Here is a 19,910-nt window from a genome sequence, read left to right on the forward strand (position 1 = left end):
ATCGAGTATCAGATAATGCATTGCATTGGTTACACGGTGCTGGTGTGTCGTCATTACCCGTAATCAAGAAGGAAGAAAAAGTCTTTCGTTCCTATTGGTGGCAGGAACCTACCTGGCGATGTAGATAAGGCAAGCAGGCATGCATCCCGAGCATTCTGAGGGATTCTCTCCCGTTCACCAACAAGATGGCGCCGTCGAGGTTGAAAGAGTACCAACAGATTGTCCAAGAGTCGGCATCTCTTGACGATAAAAAATGGGAGTATCTCGTCTCCTCCCTCCCGCCTCCCTCCCAAACCAATGCTGCCTGCTTGGTCAAGTCCATGACACTGATGACCAAGCACTCTGGTCACCAGATCAATCTCTGCCTTGTGCCGGTCGCTCCCAGCCGCGCTGTGTCGTTATATCTGCTCGATAGATTTATTGCAATTTCGTTTGCCGGCTTCCGTCCCTTGAAAACCCTGTCCGCCAAGGCTGTGGGTACTCAGCCTTGCACCGAAAGAGAATGCGCCGACTATGTGGTCAAACTCCTCCGTGCAGGCGTCTCCATCAACGGAACATTGTACAACTTCTACGGACACAGCAACAGCCAACTCAAGTCGCGGACATGCTTCCTGTTTGCTGCCCCAAAGGAGGAAATCACAAGAATTGTTGACGCCATGGGCGACTTTGCCGGAATGAAGACGGTGCAGAAGAAGGCCAAGAGAATCGGGCTTCTGTTCTCGACTGCGCACGCAACTGTGTCAGTCGACCCCGAGCGATGCGAGGACGTCCCCGACGTTGAATCGGCGGATTATGTCTTCACAGATGGGTGCGGGCTCATAGCTCCGCATCTCGCTAAAGAGCTGGCGAGAAGGATTGGCATTATCTTTAGAAACGTCCGTTACACGCCGTCCGTCTTCCAGATCCGGTACCGAGGATACAAGGGGGTCGTGACGCTAGATCCGAGGATGAAGCCAGAGAAAACGATACTGCTCAAATTGCGAAAGTCGATGAAAAAGTTCAGCGGTGGGCCTGATTACAGTTTTTCGGTTGTTGAATACTCCAAGGTCGGTCAGTCGGTCCTGCCACTCGACTAGTTCGCTCCGTCGAGTGCCAAAAAATGTACAAGCAGCTGAAGTATTTGCCAGCCTTACAGATTCGGCCATCTCAATGACGAAGTCATTCTCTTGCTCCACTCTCTCGGCATCACGTCCGAGGTCCTGCTGCGGAAACAACAACAACATTTTGACTTCCTCGCCAAAGCTCTCACCGATCCTCGCTCGGCGTTCTGTTTCTTAACATACGTGAACAAGTATGAACTCGCCGAGAGACTTCTTCTCGAGTCCCTCGATGCTATCAGGCCTAGAGTTGCGACACTCGTCAACAAGGAGTATGGTAAATTGGTCAAGGTCCGCGACAAAGGGCAGCGCTGCCGCATTCTCCTCCCGAAATCACGGCTGCTATTCGGTGTCTGCGATGCCTGGGATGTCCTGAAAGAGGGTGAGTGTCAGGTTAGAGTTACCATGGATGGAGACGGGTTGCCCGTCACACTGACGGGGACGGAAGTGATCGTGACGCGAAACCCCTGTCTGCATCCTGGTGACTTGCAAAAGTTCAAGCTTGTTCAGAGGCGGGAGCTGTCCCATCTTGTCGACTGCATTGTATTCTCAACTCAAGGAAAGCGTCCAGCTGCTGATCTCATGTCAGGGGGCGACTTGGACGGTGACACATGTGCGTCCGCTGTTTTCGACCCTCTTGTTGCTGTTTTACGCTAATATTCAGATATCCATACAGTTTTTGTATCTTGGGACGAGGAAATCATTCCTTACACTGTCTCTCAGGCGGCCGAGTACCCCGGACCCGGAGAGCCCGAGTCCTTCAAGCCCATTACGGACGATGACCGCCTCCTCTACTTTGCCAAGTACACCAACGCCTCGCTCGGCAGAGTCAAGAACCTCTACCTCAGCTGGGCTAGGTCCTCGGGTCCTATGAGCCCGCCCTGCCAGGAGCTGAACCGGCTTTTCTCAACCTGCGTTGATGGCAACCGGATCAAGATCTTACCGAGGCTGGAAAAGCCTCCTAAGCCCCCACCGGAAGCACCGCCCTTCATCCTCGATCAGCTCCACGAGGCCGCAAAAGTGATAATTCGCAACCGGGAGCGGATCGCTGCCGCCGCAAAGATTGACTACGACGGCTACAGTTTTGACGCCATGGAGATGCTTCTGAGTCGTGATGACTTTGCCATCTCTGAGTTCGAGCTCATGCAGCTCACATATAATTGGTGCCTTCGAAACGGCGTGTCTCTGGAGGATTTTGCCCAATTCTTCGACTTCACTCTTCTCACCGCGGAGGAGAAGGCATGGGCACTATCCCAACTCCCCGTTACGCAGCAGCACCCAAGCCTGGTATATAACGCGCTTTGCCAGTCAGACATACTGGAGGAGTCGGAGCTCTATGAATATAAGCTACACTACCCATGTCTTCGGTGGAAACGCTTCTATACATCGTCGAGAGATCGCCTTGCGGTGTTTCTCGACAAGGCTTCCAGTGCACTTGAGATTTTCCACCGCAAACTCATTGTGCTCCGGGTGGACGAGCGCTTGACGATTGCAATATACATCCCGCAGCAGATACAGCCGTCAAAGGATTGCAAGATTGGTGACAAAGCTCGGCTGTTTGCATTTCCACATTCCAAGGGGCGGGAGACGTCAAGTCGACTAAGCTTGCCAACCAAGGTGAATTACCATGTGTATTGCGATAGTAACAGCTTCCAGCTCTTTGACAGTGTTAAGCAAAACACGTGGGTCTTCATCGGGCGCGGTGCGTCGGATGACTCTAGTTATCGGAACCTGAAACTAGAAGGTGACAGGAGACGCAAGAGACAAGCTACTGTCGATAGCGGCGTCAATTTTGACTGCCGGGCAAGCATAGCGCTGGATAAGTTCAGCCGGAGATTGCAGACCCATGTGGGACGGGTAAACAGGAGCGGCGTTCTAGGAGCGGTATGCCAACTCGCCCCTTTATTCTCCCTTTCGTTATTTCTATTTTATCTTCTTTAACTTCAGCAAGAAATTGGTCACAGTAGAGGCATGCAAACTGATTTACCCGTCTTAGGAGATATACATAATTTCCAACAGAGACGTCGACTCGCTGCGGAACCTGGACCTTTGGCTCGAGTACGTTGACACTCGGGATGAAGTACCGCTCTTTGAACGCAAAGCTAGGGAGTATAACAGGCCCACCGTCAGGGAGGCTGACTTGAAGACACAGCCCGACTACGTAGCCCATGTTGTCTTGCATCGGGACTTTACAAGCCTTCTCAGCCTGGAGACCCGGGACCAATACGTAAAGCTCTTTTGCTGGTTGCTGGAGAGAGACCAGAAAGAGACGTTGCTGGATTCCTTCACCTTCCTGCTCGCCATCTTTGGAAAGGAGAGTTTCGACGCAGTGAGACCAGATCTGGTTCTTGAAGAGATGCTCAGTTTCCTGAGGCAGTGTCCATCCCTGGCAATTGCTTTCTCTCAAGTCGAGTGGGCAGCTCTTCCAGCACAGTTGACGGATATGCTAGATACCCGTGTCGAGCATATTCTAGAAGCCATGATTGTCTCCGCCAACACCATCGGCCAGATAATGCTCACGCCCTTTAAGCAGATACTGGCCAATGCCCGAGTACTTTCCATCTCTGCCTATGCTCGATTGGTGGAGATTGTTTCCCTTACGGTTCGGTCACCTTCTCTGGCACTTGACATACTATATTGCGGGCTTGAACGGGAGAGCGCGCGACTAATACTGGAACGACCAGCGCTCATACGACATTTACTACGCAGCTTGACCGGCATTGGAATTGAACATGTGGAGGACGCGGCAGAACAGCGCCGTGAAATTCCAGGCCTTCTTTCGCTGAAGCGCCTAGACGACACTGAGGATGGATGGCCTGTGGTTCAAGCCGACTTCCGGCTCGATACCAAGGGCGGTACGCCCAAGGTGTCAACTCACGCACGTCTAACAGCAGCATCGCCACCTTCAAACTCTTTTTCAATGAGCGTCTATTCCATGGACGTCCTCGTCGTGCAGTCGACTCCGGACCGGGCTAAATTCAAATGCTTCCACCCGGTACCCCCGTATCTAGAGCATTGTTCGTGGAAAATTTCCGTCTGCGGGCCATTTGTAACCACCAAGACCATGTTGGATGCCACCCTGGATCTGGCGCTTGGAACGCATAGTACATGTGGCATTGTCGGGTTGATCCTTGGTATCACAGACTACCGACCTGTCCCTTCAGAACCTGAAGAGGACGAAAACGGGCCGGAATTTGTTCCGAAGAATACCCTGAACCAGAGCCAGAATGAGGCCGTCGAGTCTGTGGCGAAGCACCCGCTGACCTGTCTCTGGGGCCCGCCGGGAACAGGCAAAACCGAAACTATCGTGGAGATGATACGAGAGCTTCAGAGTCGACATCGAAAGTCACGCATCCTCGTCACGGCGCCGACGCATAACGCTGTAGACAACGTGATGAGAAGATACCTTTCGGACTACGACGACAGTCACTACCACCCAAAGATCCCCACCATTCGTATATCTACAGAGGCAAGATCTGAGCTTTTAATTGCCTGCAACAGTTACTAGATATTCATGAGTATACTAACTATCAATGGACTAGGTACGGAAAGTTGCCGAAGACTTGCGTAAACATACCTGCGACGCCATGGCAGGGCAAGAGCTCTACAACTCTCACGCTGCCATGCGCAAGGTAAAAGACATGATCAAGAAAGCGCGGCTGGTTTTCACGACCTGCATAGACGCCGGGCTCGGTCTCCTACGGGCAGAAGACTTTGATATAGTCGTCATTGACGAGGCCTCGCAACAGACCGAGCCCGCATCTCTTGTCCCTGTTATGAAAGGTTGCAGGAAGGCCGTGTTGGTCGGCGACCATGCGCAGCTGCGACCGACCGTGGGAAAGCTCGCTCTGTCGCTCAATTTTGACATATCGCTGTTTGAAAGGTTGTGGGGGGCCACCACGGGAGACGGGAACAGAATAAAGAAGGTGATGTTGAATACGCAGTACAGGATGCATGACGAGGTGTGTCGGTTTGTTTCGGACGAGTTTTACGAAGGCAAGTTGCGCACCGGTATCAAGGCGGTTGGGAGAAGCATATTTCCGTCCATGTTCCCCTGGCCGGTGGTGGATGATTCCCACCGACGTGTGGAAGCCCTTGATGATGGCAAGGGAATAAAGATTCGGCACCACCACCGCATGGTGTTTGTCGACTGCGCCACCCCAGAGGACCTGGGTCAGAAGTCAAAATGCAACAGAGGCCAGGCTGCGCTGTGCGGCAAAGTGTGCGATCTTCTCAGCAAACATGCACTGGGATCGATAGCTCCATTGTCATCAGCAGAAGCGCCGAGGCCTTCCATCGCGGTATTGACGCCTTACACCCGCCAGGTCGACCTACTCAAGCAGACGCTCTCGAGCCACAAGCTGGTTGAGATCTGCAGCATCGATGGGTTCCAGGGGCGCGAGGCGGATATTATCGTGCTTGTGACAGTACGGTGCAATCAGACCTACAATATTGGGTTCCTAAAAGACATGAGGAGGCTGAATGTGGCCATGACACGGGCAAGGACAGGGGTGATTATTATCGGGCATATGCCGACGCTCACAATGGGAACTGCGGATGAGCGAAGTAAAGCCATGTGGAAGAGGTTGATTGTCGGTTAGAAGGTTGTCAAATTAGATGTTGAAACACACGGTGATGACGAACGACAGTAACCAAAGGGCCTTGGAGAAGTATTCAGGACACTTATTTGAGGCGTCTGACCTGTATTATCGCTAGCTGGCCTGTGGCACGGTTCACCTGTACGGCTTTGGTGACGGCCTTTTGACTTGCGAGAATATCGTGCTACCACCTTCCGACACTATGCATAATCTCCTGGACTTTATTGCAGTTGATGCTCTTCACCGTAACTAAACCTTTCAACTGATCCAGCATCTGAGGCGTCTCGCCGATGCCGAGGCTGTTGTTGTGATCTTGGCGAAGCGCTCGCAAAGTGGAGATGTTGAACGCAGCATCTTCCTGACTACCACCCTCTTCGTCTGAGTCGTTACGAGCCACCAGGAATGCGGCCATGGTACGTCTCCAAAGCATCAGGTCAGTTGTATAAAGCACCAAAACTTGAGCCTAAGTGTTTCATATCTATCTATCTTTACTATTCTACTTTATTATTTAGTATAGGCATTATATTGAATTTTAACTTCATCCTATTAAATCCACATACTTATTGTGCTCCATAATAATATAAATATCAAAAATATAAATACCTATAATGTGAGTTTCTTTAATATAAAGTAAAATGTAATATTGTTACAGATATAATACAATTAAATATATATAACCCACTCTCTGTACCTAGCTTGGCTTCTATTTACAGGTCTTTAGTACACCTTAAGGTTCTATATACGGCATAGTTCATATTGCAGCGCGGTCTTAACCACGTTTGCAGCAGTCATTATCATGATCGGGTCTTCCCTTGTTCCCATCGGCAAATTGACCGCCTCACAATGAGAAACTCGCGACACATAGGACGCGAGCTTGGACAGCTCACTCACGCTAGCCGCTAACCGATCTTCGCTCGGCTCTTCCAAGGCACCGACACAGAGCTCGTACAAATGCTCCCTTGTAACGAGCACCGCAGGAATGACGAGTATCATATCAACCATTGCTCCCGTCGCACGAGGATCATGCGGGGTCAACGGGTTCATCAAGGGGTTGGCAACGCGGCGCCGCATTATCTCCTGTCCTTGCTTACCGAAGTATACCTTAGCGAGGACTGAAGCAATGCTGGTCAGCTTGCCAAGATATCTGAATGGGGAACTTTGAATAGGGGCTTTCGGGAAGATGAAGTCGGCCACGGCTAGGGCAGCACCGTTTGCGATGCCTATGCGACCAGACCACCTCTGAAATTTATTGGGTGACAATTCATTCGCCTCGAAAAAGCTCACACTGATTCCCATGTCGCTCGCTGATGCGCCGATGAAGTGGCACATGTAGTAGATGGTACGACGCACCTCAAGGGGCAAGAGATCGACCACTCTGCGAACCAGTCCGGGCGTCGTAGGTACCGTGCTAGCTCCGCTCGTGGGTTCAGATGAGGAGATTGATGTTACAGAGACCTTGCGGCTATTCCCGTTGGGTTGATTATCGCAGGCCATGATCGTGTCGCCTGTGGCTTCGGGAACGTTTGAGATTTTCACCGGGGCATAGGCACCTCTTGCAAGCGATGCCGCGGCTGGAGAAGACAGTTTCTCGGGAACCTCAACCAGAAGCATCTGAAAAGTTTCCCAGCTATCGGCGGAAGCGAGCGCTTGAACGTCTTCGTCATTGGCGGCGAACGGAGGTTTTTGGTTGGCAGCCTTATAAACCACCGTGAAAGAGACGGCCGGTATCCAGCACAAAACATCTAGGTATGACAGGTGTTGAATACCAATATCCTTGAGAATGTCAGAGATGACAGGGATATAGATCTCTGTATCCAAGACGCCGATGGCGTCCCCGGCAACGTCAATCAGAACGTTGAGCAAGGCATCGACCACGACCTGAACGCTAGACAGAACACCAACGGCGATGATTCCGATGAGCTCTTTCAGGATCTGTTCGACAGTCATTGTCGAGAATCCCTTGGCTAAGTCCTTGAGCTGATTGTACACTTCTGAGATGGTCTGTTCCTCCTTTTCAAGTGCGTCTAGAAGGTCGTCGACGATCTGAGACGCTGCATCCATCTTGTGCGGCGTCCCCAAGACTTGCGTATCGCCGCTGTGAATTTTAAAATGGTTCATCATCATCTGGGACCCCGAGGTATGGTCCTTTGCTGGATTAGTACCGCTCGCGGCCGCCGGTTGTGAGGCTTTGCTTCCGAGTGCTGACCCCCAGTTCGTGATGCCTGCCCATTTCTCTATACTCTTCTCAGCGTGCGCAATTTGATCATCGAACTCCGCCTTGGCAGTACGGACATATTCAACCTGACCGCGCAGCCACTGCCTCGTCATGTTACAAATGACATCCTTGGTCCTTTCGATATCATCCCAGTCAAAAAGGGACTCGACAAATGACATAACCTTCTTGATGCTAGTTTTGACGGCGTTGAACACCCACTCCGCTGCTCCCACGATGGCTTCAACTGTGGTCAGTGCCGCGCGGTAACCCTTGCCGGCGATGGTGGCTACGAAGTGCCATGCGCCACTGGCGTCGTCCTTGATGATGTCGAAGGCTCTCTCAACGTCCGATTTGAGCCAGCGGAAGAGGTCGCCTGCTGCGATGGCTGCGTTGTGTGCTAAGTTATCGGCCGGGGACGAGGACGTAGAGAGATTTTGCGGGATTACGCTCATTCGAGACCCGGAGGAGACAGTGGGATTTACTAGTCCATACGTTGTACTGAGTTTGCTGAGGCTGTCGGCGACGACGATGAATTCGGTCTGCGTAACGTTCTCTTTTACAAGAACTTCCCATGACGGGTTGCCCCTGATGCCACCAGCTACCGTGTTCGTGGGAACTTTGGCCTCTCGGAGGGCTCCCTCGGTATTGAGCGTAGCTAATCTTTGGAAAGTCTTCTCCATGGGGTTGATGGTGATCGCCGCGCCTCCCTCGTTGCAGATTACAGTCATCAAAGTGCCGTTGATACTCTCATGAAGGGCCTCGACGACGGTCATGCTCCCACCGGCGTCCGTAGTCACTGTGATGGGTGTTTGCCCAAGGACGTAGTAAATCCCATTCATGTACACGGGTGTGCGCGAACTGGTGGCAATCGACAACTTCATGCCAGGGGCTGGCAGATCATATTTGTCGAGGACCTGGATCGTCGTCGTGTACGACTTGAAGGCCAGGGGCTTCGCCGTAGACTCGGCCTGGAGTCTGATCTCATCTGCAATCCACATCTTTGCGTCTGTGCCAGTAGCCTGCGTCAATCTCTGCAGCTTGCCGGACCCTGAGGTGAAGATGGCTTTGCCGCCGTCGCTGCGGTTGAGGTACGGAGTCATCTTCTCTACGCCGAACAAGATCGGCACAGGGACACTCCAGGCATTCAGGTCGTCAAGTTGCCTGGAAGGGCAAGAAAGGTAGTAAACCTGGTTGCTGGCATTCTTACCCCAGATCGTCGTCACGCCCTCGTGCGTCATAGCTGCGAGCTCCGAGGTGCCTGAGAATACATCGCTGCTGAGTAATTGCGTGGCCACAGACATGTCGGTCTGGCGTTCAGCCGCGAAATAGTACAGAGTCGAGTTCCCGATAGCGAACAAGTCCGTCGTTCCGTCAGGGGTCGCGAGCAAACCATGCCTGCGAGCCGCAGCGATGGAAGACGCCTGCGTATTCTGTGGCAAGCTGAGGCGGCATGGCAGTGGAGGACCGTTGCCGAAGGGATTTTCAATGGGCACGTAGAAGAGCTGGGCTGAGCCACTGGCGGTTCCTAAAGTATAAACCCCATCTACTAAACTATCGGCCACTCTACCCACGCAACTCTGATAGTTTTCCTGCTCGATGTCTCCTGGGAGACTATGCGAGGACCAGGATCTGTCAGAGGACTTCTGGGGTTCGACATAGTAGCGAGCAATGTCCTTGACTGCCTTGTTTGACGATCGACTGATGTCGACGATGATGTGCTGCTGGCTACCCTTCGGCTCTGCAAACATGACGCGAACAATTCTGAGAGGCCCCGTACTGCCTTCCGCATCAAAGGGAATTGGAGACCAGTTGGGCTTCGCCGTCCAGGATGTATCGGAGCTGGAGTTGGACAGGGACAGGAACAGCTGGTCCGAGCCCCCATCAGACACCACCAGAGCCATCCCGATGCTTCCATCTGTGACGCTTTGTCCCACGTCAAAAGTGCGTACCGAGGGGAAAGCAGCTGAAAGAGGAACGCGGACCCAGCCCGTCTTGAACTTGCCGCTTTCTTCCATGATCACGTTTAAGACGTTGTCATTGCTCAGTGCGAAGAGCAAGGAGTTACCGTTGTTTGTCTGGAGCGCCACGAACTTTTCCGTAGGAGATACAATCTCTCCCTGGATGTAGTTCTGGATCAGATCCGTTGTATGGGTCATTGAGTATGACGGTGGGCCAGCTGCTCCTGGAGGCTTGGGAGCAGGTCTTCCGTCCGTGACTTTCAGAGGCTTCTCCGGCGAAGGATTGGTAGTTGGAACTTCTACCTGAGGCGGCGTCTGCAAAGGCTCAGTTGGCGCCGTGTAGGTGATGTTGCAGATCAAGTCCTGATGGTTGGAAAACTTGGCCGATGCGTATGTGAACACTTTGCTGCCAGGGAACACGAAGTTCTGGGGCGTAGCGAAGTTGATACTCTGCAGATGAATGCTGGCAAGGTCTTGGATCTTGCTCTTGATCTGGTTGACGGCGTCGTTGACGCCTGAAAACATATTCGCCAGCATGTTGGCATTGGGTTCCTGAGATTTATCCTCCCTCTGATACTTGTTAGCGTCGCGGACGATGTTCAGACGGCCAGTCTGGTCCACTGATAAGTCGTAAAAGTCGGTGATGGTAATGTCATATCCGGTCAGGCTCTGGTAAATACCCTCACACTTGACTGACATATTGATCCACAGGCGTTGTTGGATTTTGATGGTACTGTCCCAGGTGGAAACTTCGCAGGTGTAGTGAGGTACAATTTCTAGAGTGTCAAAAAATCCGTGTTCTGAATTCGAAACTTTAATTCCAGGCTCGTGCTCGGCAGACCAGGTAATGTCGATTATCCATGCGCCATGTTCAGGGGGCCGTATATCGTTCTTCTGAGGTTTTTGGTTGGAGAAGAATTGTAATTCGGGCTTCCAATCGCCCCAAAAATCAGTAAATTTGATTTCGATCTTGGGGGTAATGCAAGAGTTCATAGCGGATGGCAAGATAGTCTTCTTCAACTGTTCGGCAAAAACAGCCCGTTTGATGGCAATCACACCACTCTCATTCCTTACTTCCCAGGGCTGGACCCAGTTCCAATAAGGATCCGAGAATTCCGGGCCTCCATTGCCGTCCGTCATGCAGAGATGATTGAGGGTCGCCACGGCGGCCTGTTCAGGGTTCGGATCGTTGACAACACAAGCATTGGAGTCCTTGTATCGGCTGATGCCCACTTTAGATGAAGTCATCTGGAGCTGTGAAGGATCTCCATTGTCTTGAGCGACGGCGGTCACTGCAAGGATTGGCTCTCCGTAGCTTTTGGCAGCCTTGCTATAGAGGTCGACGAAGCTCTTTTGCAGGACTTCTAGGACATGGGACCCGGCTGGGATTTCCAAAAAGTTGGGCACGCTGTGATAGGTTGCATTCTCCAGGTCCAAAAGCGTCTGTTGGAGACTGAAAGATGTGTTGGTGGATAGACTGTTAAGCTTAAACTGGAGGCTTCTCCTGAGATCCGGGTGTTGATTGAAGTAGGGTGTTTCGAGGTTTCGGTCAAGGCCCCCGGTGACGATATCGACGGCTGTCTCGATATGCCACGGCGTACCAGGGGACTGGTTCCAGACATTCCAACTTGCATTGGCAGACGACTCACCGCTTGGAGTGTTCTGAATAACCTGGAACTCGGAGCAGAACATCCTAAAGAGAGACTTGCCGTTACTCCTTCCCAGCTCCAAGATCGGGGGGAGGTCTTTGAGCATCACTCCTGGAGGGACCCCGATGCGAATCTTCACGCCCACAGCAAATTTGTTCCGAGTGAGCGCCTCGACTCGAGGGTCATTCGCCGGTGTGCCATCTAGAATGTCAAATGGATTGACACCATTTGTCCTTTTCAGCAATTCATCGAGACTGATCTGGGTTGTGGCATTCCCGGTATTTGGGTCCTGAGGAGGTCAGTAATCAGTCACAATCTCACTGTAGATATTCTAAACAGCACTACATGCTTATTGCTACTATGAAATGCGGTGTGAAGGTACTTACCGAGAGATAACAAACATAATTCACCGGATGATTGCTTTCCCATAGGTATTCCAGCAAGCCAGAGTTGACACTGGCTTGGGTTGTCGAAACAACAAAATCGTATCCGTATCTAGGGTCCGTAAGATTGGAGTTGCTAGCGTCCATAGCAAAAGCTTGAGTAGGGTGTAATGAAAAATATTAGTTGATGCAATTTAGAGAGATGGAAATCTCCTTTGTTGATTAGTCACAGCATGCAAGGGATTTAATCCTGTTAAATACCAGCAGAAACACCCCCCACACATCTAACATCGACTGGCTCCTACGAACAGTTGTGAAAGTTTGATGGCCTATATCTCACCACCTATGCAGTTGCTACCAATAGAAACAAAATTTTGAAGCCTATCATCTGGTTGAAAACAGCCTCTTGCGCTGATTTGGGTTGGATATTCATCTACCCCTGCTAGCGAGTTCAGCTCTCGTAGCCACAAACTTAAAATAAGTCTACAGCTCGACAACGTCGTCTCCCTTCCAAACCTAAGATCGCCTGGACCATTCAAAACATCACGCAGTCATATCTTGGGAGACGTTCCATCTCCTAACCGTGCAGTTGATACGCCGTCAATTTGAATTCAAATGTCGGCAGCAATGCTTTTGAAGATTATTCAATAAACTAGGTCCCGTTAGCTCTGCCACCATCTTTGTAGTCTTCGGCCAGTGGGCAGCCGATCGCAACAAATGCCCTACTGTCGGAAGGTGAAATGCAAAATAAGATGTCCGGTGACTCCAAAGCTGAAAATATACGTATTATGCCTCAACAAGATCGCGATGAGATCTACTCACTTCACATGCGATGGGACTCCCAATTTGCCACAGCATATGCTCATGGCGGCTTTCCCCGCACCTCAAAGGACAGGATTAGCACTTTGAGGCGTCTCAAGTCCGAATTAGTGGTCAATGCCCTAGGGACATCCACACGATATTTTAGAGCTTCTAAGACCGCCAAGACCGACCATCCATTGAGAGAGACAGGTCGCGTAAGTGGCAGAAAATCAAATCAGCACGGCGGCTTTGGGCATGTACCGAGCTGGGTAACCCCACTGCCGATGACTTGCGGTGAGACTTTCTCAGCCGCCGCCACATATACGTAGTGTAACCAACTCGTCAACTCTGTCTTATCTGCATGCTTCTGAGACAGGAGAAGCGCTTGATATCACATGCATCTTTTGCATCCATCTTCTCTGGCTGGGGAGACAAATCGCCTACATTCCTAAACCCGGATTAGAAGTCTGATGTAGCTTCTACTCATAGTAGAACCACGGAAACATAATGACAATACGGAACCAACCGTGAAGCTAGTCCATGATCCCCTATACCGACATGATGGCCAAGCGCTGCGGCGCTACTAATGACTTCGGCGTCCTGGTGCACAGGACCGACGTTAGCTACAAGGACGCCCGGAGGAAGGCGACCGTGTGCCACGCACTGGGGCCCGACAGCGGCTGGGAGCGCGGGGACATCATCGACGGTTTTCTGACGGCGTCGTGGGAGGGGTCGATTAATCAGTTCTATTTTCCGTCGAACCCGTCCCCGCGCTGCAATGCGAAACCGTGGCCAACGGTCAACCCGTCGGAAGGCCAACCCATCGGCGGCCGCATGATAAATAGGGACCATGCAGTATCAGCCAAAGTACTGTCATAAATAAGTAGTGTTATTATATTGGATAAATACAATGCCCCTTGGGCTAGAAAGCAGTCAAACACACACACATCAAAAGAAGTTGTGAAACATTCAACATTGTAAATGACTGGCTTTCTGAAAGCGGTTCGTTCTTATACTTGGAGCTCAGGGATACCTTCTTATAAGCTATTGCAAAACCTAAAAGTAAAAGTGAGAAGCCTCCAATTATGTAGATACTTCCAAATCATTCAAATGTTTACTCAGGCCCTCTCCACCCGCTACGATCAAGCCAATCCTCAAAGGTGCTCGCCTTGAGCCCCAGATCTTCGAAAGAATGATCATCGTGCGGTTCCAGAGCTCCGAAGCAAATCTTGTCCGACGGCGTCACCGAAGCCCATTCCATCATCTGCTGCGCGTCCAATTTCAATGCAGGGCCGACAAAGGGGGCCGTCATCTCGCCAAATTTCTCGGGGGTGATGGGACTGTGGACGGCGGGCTGATGAGTGACCCTCGTGAACGTCGCTGCCATTTGATCGGGGGTGATGGGCGGGCTCATGACGGGGTATGTTTTTCCCGCAGTCTTGTTGACTCCCAGATCGAACACCCCTTAATATTCACGGTCAGTGGTCGGTTGTACTAGGACAAGAGGGCTGCTGTGTGGAGAGTTTAGGATGAGGGAGATAACTCACTCGCGGCAAAGCTGCCTATATCGTAGCTTGGGTCGGTCCACTGCGCGACTTGGTTGCTGGGAATGGCAGTGCAAAACCGAACCACGCCGTCCGCTGGTCAAGGGTGAGTAAACATGCCAATAGGCTTCTGGACTAGCAAGTGGATGGAATAGATTTCACCTACCCTGACGATGACTGTATTGAGGCCATCCCAAGTTCGTGTAAAAGAAACCTGTAGATATTGGATCTCCGTCAGAGGCCAAGGCCATCGCTATTCGGATTTTTGGACGCATAGAACAAACCAGGAATAAGACATGTAACGCCGCGCAAGTGCTCCTTTGCAATCTGCTCGACAGCATACTTGTTGTTCATGTGGTGAATCCCGGGAAACTTCCCGCCGGTGGTCTTGACCATGTCAGGCAGGCTACTGAAGACAAAGTGCTTGACACCTGATTCCTCGGCAGCCGAGACCATGTTACGGCCGGCCTCAATCTCGTGAGCCATTTCCGCCTCATCGATTAAGGTCCTACCAGGGTAGACCTCGGAGGTGATGGCGAAGACGCCGTACGCACCAGAAAATGCGGACTGGAGGCTCCGTAGGTCATAAACATGACCCTGGACGAGGGTGAGGCGGCCCGCTTCGTCGTCAGTGTACGGGGAGCAGTCTGCGACGAGTGCTTTGGCCTTGGACGAGTTCACATCTCTCGTTAAGGCCCGGACGTGCCAGCCCTGGTTAGATGCTAGTACGGCGCGCACGACGCCACCACCTTGTTTGCCTGTGGCACCGATGACGACAATCGTGCGAGGTGTCTTTGTGGAAGACATTTCGTTGATTCCAATCCTGATGCGTTTCGTCTGCTCGATCTTAAAGGAGTGATTTGAGGTGGGAAGATCTCGAAAGTTATTTTGGTGTAGAAATTGTAGGCTGATGCGCAATAAATACTTGCTGTGTGGATGCCAAGCGGAATCAACTAGCTATTTGTCATAAGCCAGTTCCGCGGAACCCAGCCAAGAGGGAAGATGAGGACGTATATTTACAGATAGTTCAACTCGGCAAATGGGCGACTTTATACGCATTAGAGTCATGCGAGAGCGTACTGTAAAGAGATCGCAAGATCTCCCGGGGTCAATCTTTTCATGGCTGGAAACGCAGCCACCAATCTATCTGTACTTTGCAACAAGAACGAGCCTGACAGGTCTACTTGGAATCATCCTGTCTCAGTGTATATATTATGTGCCTGGACTAGCACGTTCCTCTCAAATGAAATCGTTTTCAGCTTCCTGCATATGTGGAAAATACACGATTGACATAAGAAGCTTACACGCCCTTCTCTCATCGTTTACAAAACTGGACATCAGGCTGTTACAATTCTAAAATTCAATTATACGGATGAATTAGTTTCACGTCCCGAGCTCAGACGTCAGCAATATCCAATGCCAGTTAAGCTCCTCATAGACCTCCAATACCTTGGAGATAGCCGCTGATTGCGTTTGCTTCTTCATTTGACCTAGAATAGCGGCAGCCTCAGCCATGAGCCGCTGATCTGTCGACGCGTTGACATCTTCGAAGTTGAGGAACGAGTTGACAGATATGCAAAGGAGACCCGACGTGAAGGGGCACAGCTGGACGTTGATGAACGTGAGATTCTTCGAGCGGATGCTGTGAAAGAGCCGAAGAAATTCACGGCACTCGCACACCAACAGGTCCCAGCCCTGTGGTGAGGGCGGTGGCAATGATGGTGCTGTCGAGGCAGAGGCGAATGAAGTCGTTGTACCACCGTCGCCCAGCCCGCGAGCGTAGGATAGAACCTTTTCGACCCAGTGGAGCTCCATGGAGTTGACACGACACAGTTGGTCAAGGCACATCATGATCAAGGAGTGCATATAGCACATGGCGGTCGCCAGCGTAGATATGTTGAAGCCGCTGTCGTTTTCGTTGTGGACATGAGATGAAAGAACGTTGACACTGAGAGCAGTCGGCAGCCGAGCCTTCCACTGCTCAATGGACTGTCTAATACCCAGGGCGAGTCTCGCTGTCTCGCCAGGGTCTCTGTAGCGTGCCCGGACGGAAAGGACGCAGTCGTATATAAGGCCTTGAATCTGTGCGAGCTCGACACGCGCGCGGAAGAGGTTGAACCTGGTCGTGGCCCCTCCGCATCCGCCAATATCGTTGACCAACCCGGCATCAGCGTCAGCGTCAGTATCGTTCATTCCCGTTGCGACCATCACCTCATCGTCATCCGGCGGCATATCGAGGTCCATGTCGTCGTCGCGCTGGATGGGCGCCTGTCTTGTCCGCATCGCCACGTCTCTGTCCAGGATGTAGGCGATCCAGAAGACACGCCTTCGCTGAATGGCCTCAGCTGGTGCGATGCCCTCATAAGCGTCACTGCGATGCATGCCCATAGCCTGGGCGAGCCTCACGGCAGTGGACACGAAGATGATGGACGCGCGAATATCACCTGCTTTGGCGCCCATGAAGAGGATACCCAGGCCCAAGAGAATTTGAACAGTTTGCAAATCTAGATTCCCTGCGAGAACTTCGGCGAGAACAGATTGGGCGTTTTCAAGGCAGTCGGCCAGGTTGAGGGCCTGGGCAACGATAGGATTCAGATGATCCGGACTCTGGTTTTGAGCTAGAGCCATGGCGACGTTGATGGCGGCCCAGCACGAGGGTTGCTTCGCACTGGCTGGCTGGCGGTACCAATTGTTCACGGTTCGCTGGAGAGACGGAGGATGGAAAAGAGGCATGATGTTGTTGCAGGTGGATAGGTAGACATTGATGACATGACGCACAATCTCTTCTGAGGGTAGTTCCATCCGCCGCCGACTACGACTAGCACTGGGCTCCGGCGATAACAAGGGACTAGACAGGCTTGACAGAGCCGAGTCTTGCCTATTTTCAACCAGCAAGGGCAGTGGCGCGAGGAAACGGGACGGATTTATCGTTTCTTCGACGGGTATGAGTTTGCGATGTTGCTGTAGGTTTTGTCCAGGAGCCTTTGACCCGTTATCAACCGGTGCTGCTTGCTGCTCAGGTGCTTGTTGTGGACGGCCATGTGTGGGCGCCGGGGGCTTCTTCCGTTTCGCCTTTGGCCGACTGGTTGCCGTGTGCGTGCAATCGCTCGAATATAGCTGGCAGTTCGAGCATCGCGGTCGCTGGGCATCGCACTTTATTCTCTTGCGATAACAGAGGTCGCAGGCCTATCGCATTAAACTGGTTAGTAACACCGGAAGCCGGAGAAGCAATAATGACATTGGGTTCTTTACTCTACGGGCGCTCTTCAACTCCATTTCGCTATCGGCCAAAATTACTTCTGATCCATGACCAGCATAGGAAGCATAAGACTGCGCTTTACGAAGAGGAGGCTAAGGATATCAATGTTTAGTTCCGCGGAACCAAGGCTTAGAAATATGAGCAAATAAGCACTTGTCTTACTAATCAAACTGGGCGCAATATCTCGATGAATAGTAGCCAATCACCCAGCTAGTCAATACAGTGTAAATCTCCCACTGTGACGATGATCGACTTGATATCGGCAGTTTCGCGTTTCTGTGGGGATACCATACAACTGAATATATATAACAGGGTCAAAAGTCATCATGGCGGCAATAGAAAACAGACCCAGCATTGGTACAATTAGTACAACGTGGTTGATGACGACGACAGAAATAGATAATAAACTTGCTCGGTCCGCGCTTTCGACCTCAAGAGACGGTGCCCGAGCAGTTCACCCTGTATAAAGACATTAATTGAACAAACCATGAAACAGCACCTGTACCTGTGCTGGATCACAGCTGGTTAACAAAGGTGATCAGATTACCATGACTTGCCGAGAACAGATAATAGTCACGATATCAATAAGGAACAATTACAGATATTGAAGGTATCGCATGTCCGAGGTTACTCGTACTACGCGGCAGAATAATGTAAAATAGACGGCTTGTCTTATTAACTATGCATCGGGGGCGAAGGCCTATTTGTACATCGCCTGGGACCATCGCTATGGGGCGAATTGGTCAGCCCGAATAAGTGGGCCTCTACGGCGGATGGGTTGCGGCACACGACACGTTTTCATGCGTCTTATCTGCTGATAGGAGGCCTTGGCGGGCTAGGTCGCGCTGTGTCGACGTGGATGGTGGAGAACGGGACAGGGGAGCTAATATTCCTTTCACGTTCTGCCGCCGAAAGGCCGCAAACATCAGCTTTTCTCAATGAGCTGCGAAGCCAAGGATGTTTGGTATGTCTGTTGCCGGGCAGCGTTACAACCCCATATGACGTGTTGCAGGCAATGTAGACAGCAGCTGGGGTCAATTGCTGGTGTAATTCAAATGGCTATAGTACTAAGAGTAGGTATTATCCGTTGACTATGGCCAAAAGAAAATATCAATGTGGCATAGTACTGACGAATTGCAGGACAATGCAATCCCACATATGTCATTCCACGAATGGAGGTAGTGCATTAACCCCAAGGTCAAGGGGACATTCAACCTCATAAGGCGCTACTCCATCAATATGTCGACTTCTTCTTATTATTCTCATCCATTAGTGGAGTCATCGGGCAGATTGGACAAGCGAACTACAATGCCGCAAACGTCTTCCTTGGTTCCTTTGTCAGTTATCGGCATCATCTTGGACTACCCGCGTCAGTTATCGATATTGGTATCATGGGATGGATTGGCGTTGTCACACAAACTGACAACATGAAGGTCTGGGCCAAAGCCGCTGGATGCTACGTGCTAAACGAGCAAAATCTAACAACAGCTTGACAGCGAGCATTCTTCACTCCCAGCCCAATCCAGACGCAGCTACGAACATGAGTCAAATGGTCCTGGGTATGTGCTCCCAGCGTCCTTTGGGTGGCCCGGTGACACATGTTCTCTGAAAGAGAGACTTTCGAATGACTGCGGCTTACAGTTTTAACAACCAACGTGGCAAGGTTCAAGATCTGCCCGACGAAGACGGCGTGGGGGCTATTGTACTAATGTCGCAGACCAGTCCATACCGAATGAAGGAGGACTCGACGGTTGAACTCATATCGAAGCATTTTGGAAATGCCGTAAAGGAGTTGCTCGCCCAGCTGAATGGAGAGATTCTTCCTACAGCTTACCTGGACGATCTTGGCCTGGACTCGCTGAACGCGATCGAGCTGACAAGCTGGATTGCCCAATATTTCTTTTTTGATCTGCCGCTGTGCGCTCTCCTCCAGACGCCGACCTTGCGGGATCTTGCGGTCAAAGTTGCTGAACTAATTTTTGCCGAGTTCGGACAAACTATTTAGACACTGTAGGGAAAGACGGGTAGAATAAGGGCGGGAATGTATATATTATTCAACATCAGCTTCACCACATTATGATTGAACACAATTCCTTAGCCAAGAGTGTGGTCACCATCATCAAGGCATTCCTGCTGCCACTTTTCTGCATCACATGTATTGCAATACCAATGTCAGGGATGTTGGGGAGGTTGCGGACGGACGTAATCACGTTGACGCACTTTCACCAAACTCCCTTGCCACAACAACAAGGTACACAGCCCACGCCATTGTTAACGTCGACACACGCAAGCAGAGCCTCAATCCTCCGACTGGATTCTCCCCTTTGCAGCACACTGTCACATTTTTGAATCGCATCCAGAGTTCCCACGAGCGGTCGTCGTGGCGTACAATATGAAGATGGAAGA

The 19,910-nt window shown here is 51.3% G+C and overlaps 7 protein-coding genes across 7 annotated transcripts; 4 read left to right on the forward strand and 3 right to left on the reverse strand.

The window, feature by feature from the left end:
* Positions 1–185: 185 nt before the first annotated feature.
* Positions 186–4,605, forward strand: EsH8_VII_000058 (uncharacterized protein; the record flags this gene model as incomplete). The annotated part of the gene is made up of 4 exons (XM_083270191.1): positions 186–1,046; positions 1,128–1,710; positions 1,774–2,981; positions 3,094–4,605. 4 exons carry the CDS (start codon positions 186–188, stop codon positions 4,603–4,605), a joined length of 4,164 nt encoding a protein of 1,387 aa, XP_083127748.1.
* A 79-nt stretch (positions 4,606–4,684) lies between these two features.
* Positions 4,685–5,698, forward strand: EsH8_VII_000059 (DEAD/DEAH box helicase family protein; the record flags this gene model as incomplete). The annotated part of the gene is made up of 1 exon (XM_083270192.1): positions 4,685–5,698. One exon carries the CDS (start codon positions 4,685–4,687, stop codon positions 5,696–5,698), a length of 1,014 nt encoding a protein of 337 aa, XP_083127749.1.
* Positions 5,699–5,879: 181 nt separating this feature from the next.
* EsH8_VII_000060 (uncharacterized protein) lies at positions 5,880–12,047 on the reverse strand (the record flags this gene model as incomplete). Its single annotated transcript, XM_083270193.1, has 3 exons — positions 5,880–6,158; positions 6,587–11,806; positions 11,904–12,047. The coding sequence occupies 3 exons, from the start codon at positions 12,045–12,047 to the stop codon at positions 5,880–5,882; spliced, it is 5,643 nt and encodes a 1,880-aa protein (XP_083127750.1).
* A 1,194-nt stretch (positions 12,048–13,241) lies between these two features.
* Positions 13,242–13,580, forward strand: EsH8_VII_000061 (uncharacterized protein; the record flags this gene model as incomplete). Its single annotated transcript, XM_083270194.1, has 1 exon — positions 13,242–13,580. The coding sequence occupies one exon, from the start codon at positions 13,242–13,244 to the stop codon at positions 13,578–13,580; it is 339 nt and encodes a 112-aa protein (XP_083127751.1).
* Positions 13,581–13,815: 235 nt separating this feature from the next.
* EsH8_VII_000062 (uncharacterized protein) lies at positions 13,816–15,052 on the reverse strand (the record flags this gene model as incomplete). Its single annotated transcript, XM_083270195.1, has 3 exons — positions 13,816–14,165; positions 14,249–14,341; positions 14,530–15,052. The coding sequence occupies 3 exons, from the start codon at positions 15,050–15,052 to the stop codon at positions 13,816–13,818; spliced, it is 966 nt and encodes a 321-aa protein (XP_083127752.1).
* A 576-nt stretch (positions 15,053–15,628) lies between these two features.
* On the reverse strand, positions 15,629–16,978 carry EsH8_VII_000063 (fungal specific transcription factor domain-containing protein; the record flags this gene model as incomplete). Its single annotated transcript, XM_083270196.1, has 1 exon — positions 15,629–16,978. The coding sequence occupies one exon, from the start codon at positions 16,976–16,978 to the stop codon at positions 15,629–15,631; it is 1,350 nt and encodes a 449-aa protein (XP_083127753.1).
* Positions 16,979–19,128: 2,150 nt separating this feature from the next.
* EsH8_VII_000064 (acyl carrier protein) lies at positions 19,129–19,509 on the forward strand (the record flags this gene model as incomplete). The annotated part of the gene is made up of 1 exon (XM_083270197.1): positions 19,129–19,509. The coding sequence occupies one exon, from the start codon at positions 19,129–19,131 to the stop codon at positions 19,507–19,509; it is 381 nt and encodes a 126-aa protein (XP_083127754.1).
* Positions 19,510–19,910: the final 401 nt, after the last annotated feature.

Source organism: Colletotrichum jinshuiense, chromosome 7, assembly GCF_051148585.1.
Source record: "Colletotrichum jinshuiense chromosome 7, complete sequence".
Taxonomy (NCBI): domain Eukaryota; kingdom Fungi; phylum Ascomycota; class Sordariomycetes; order Glomerellales; family Glomerellaceae; genus Colletotrichum; species Colletotrichum jinshuiense.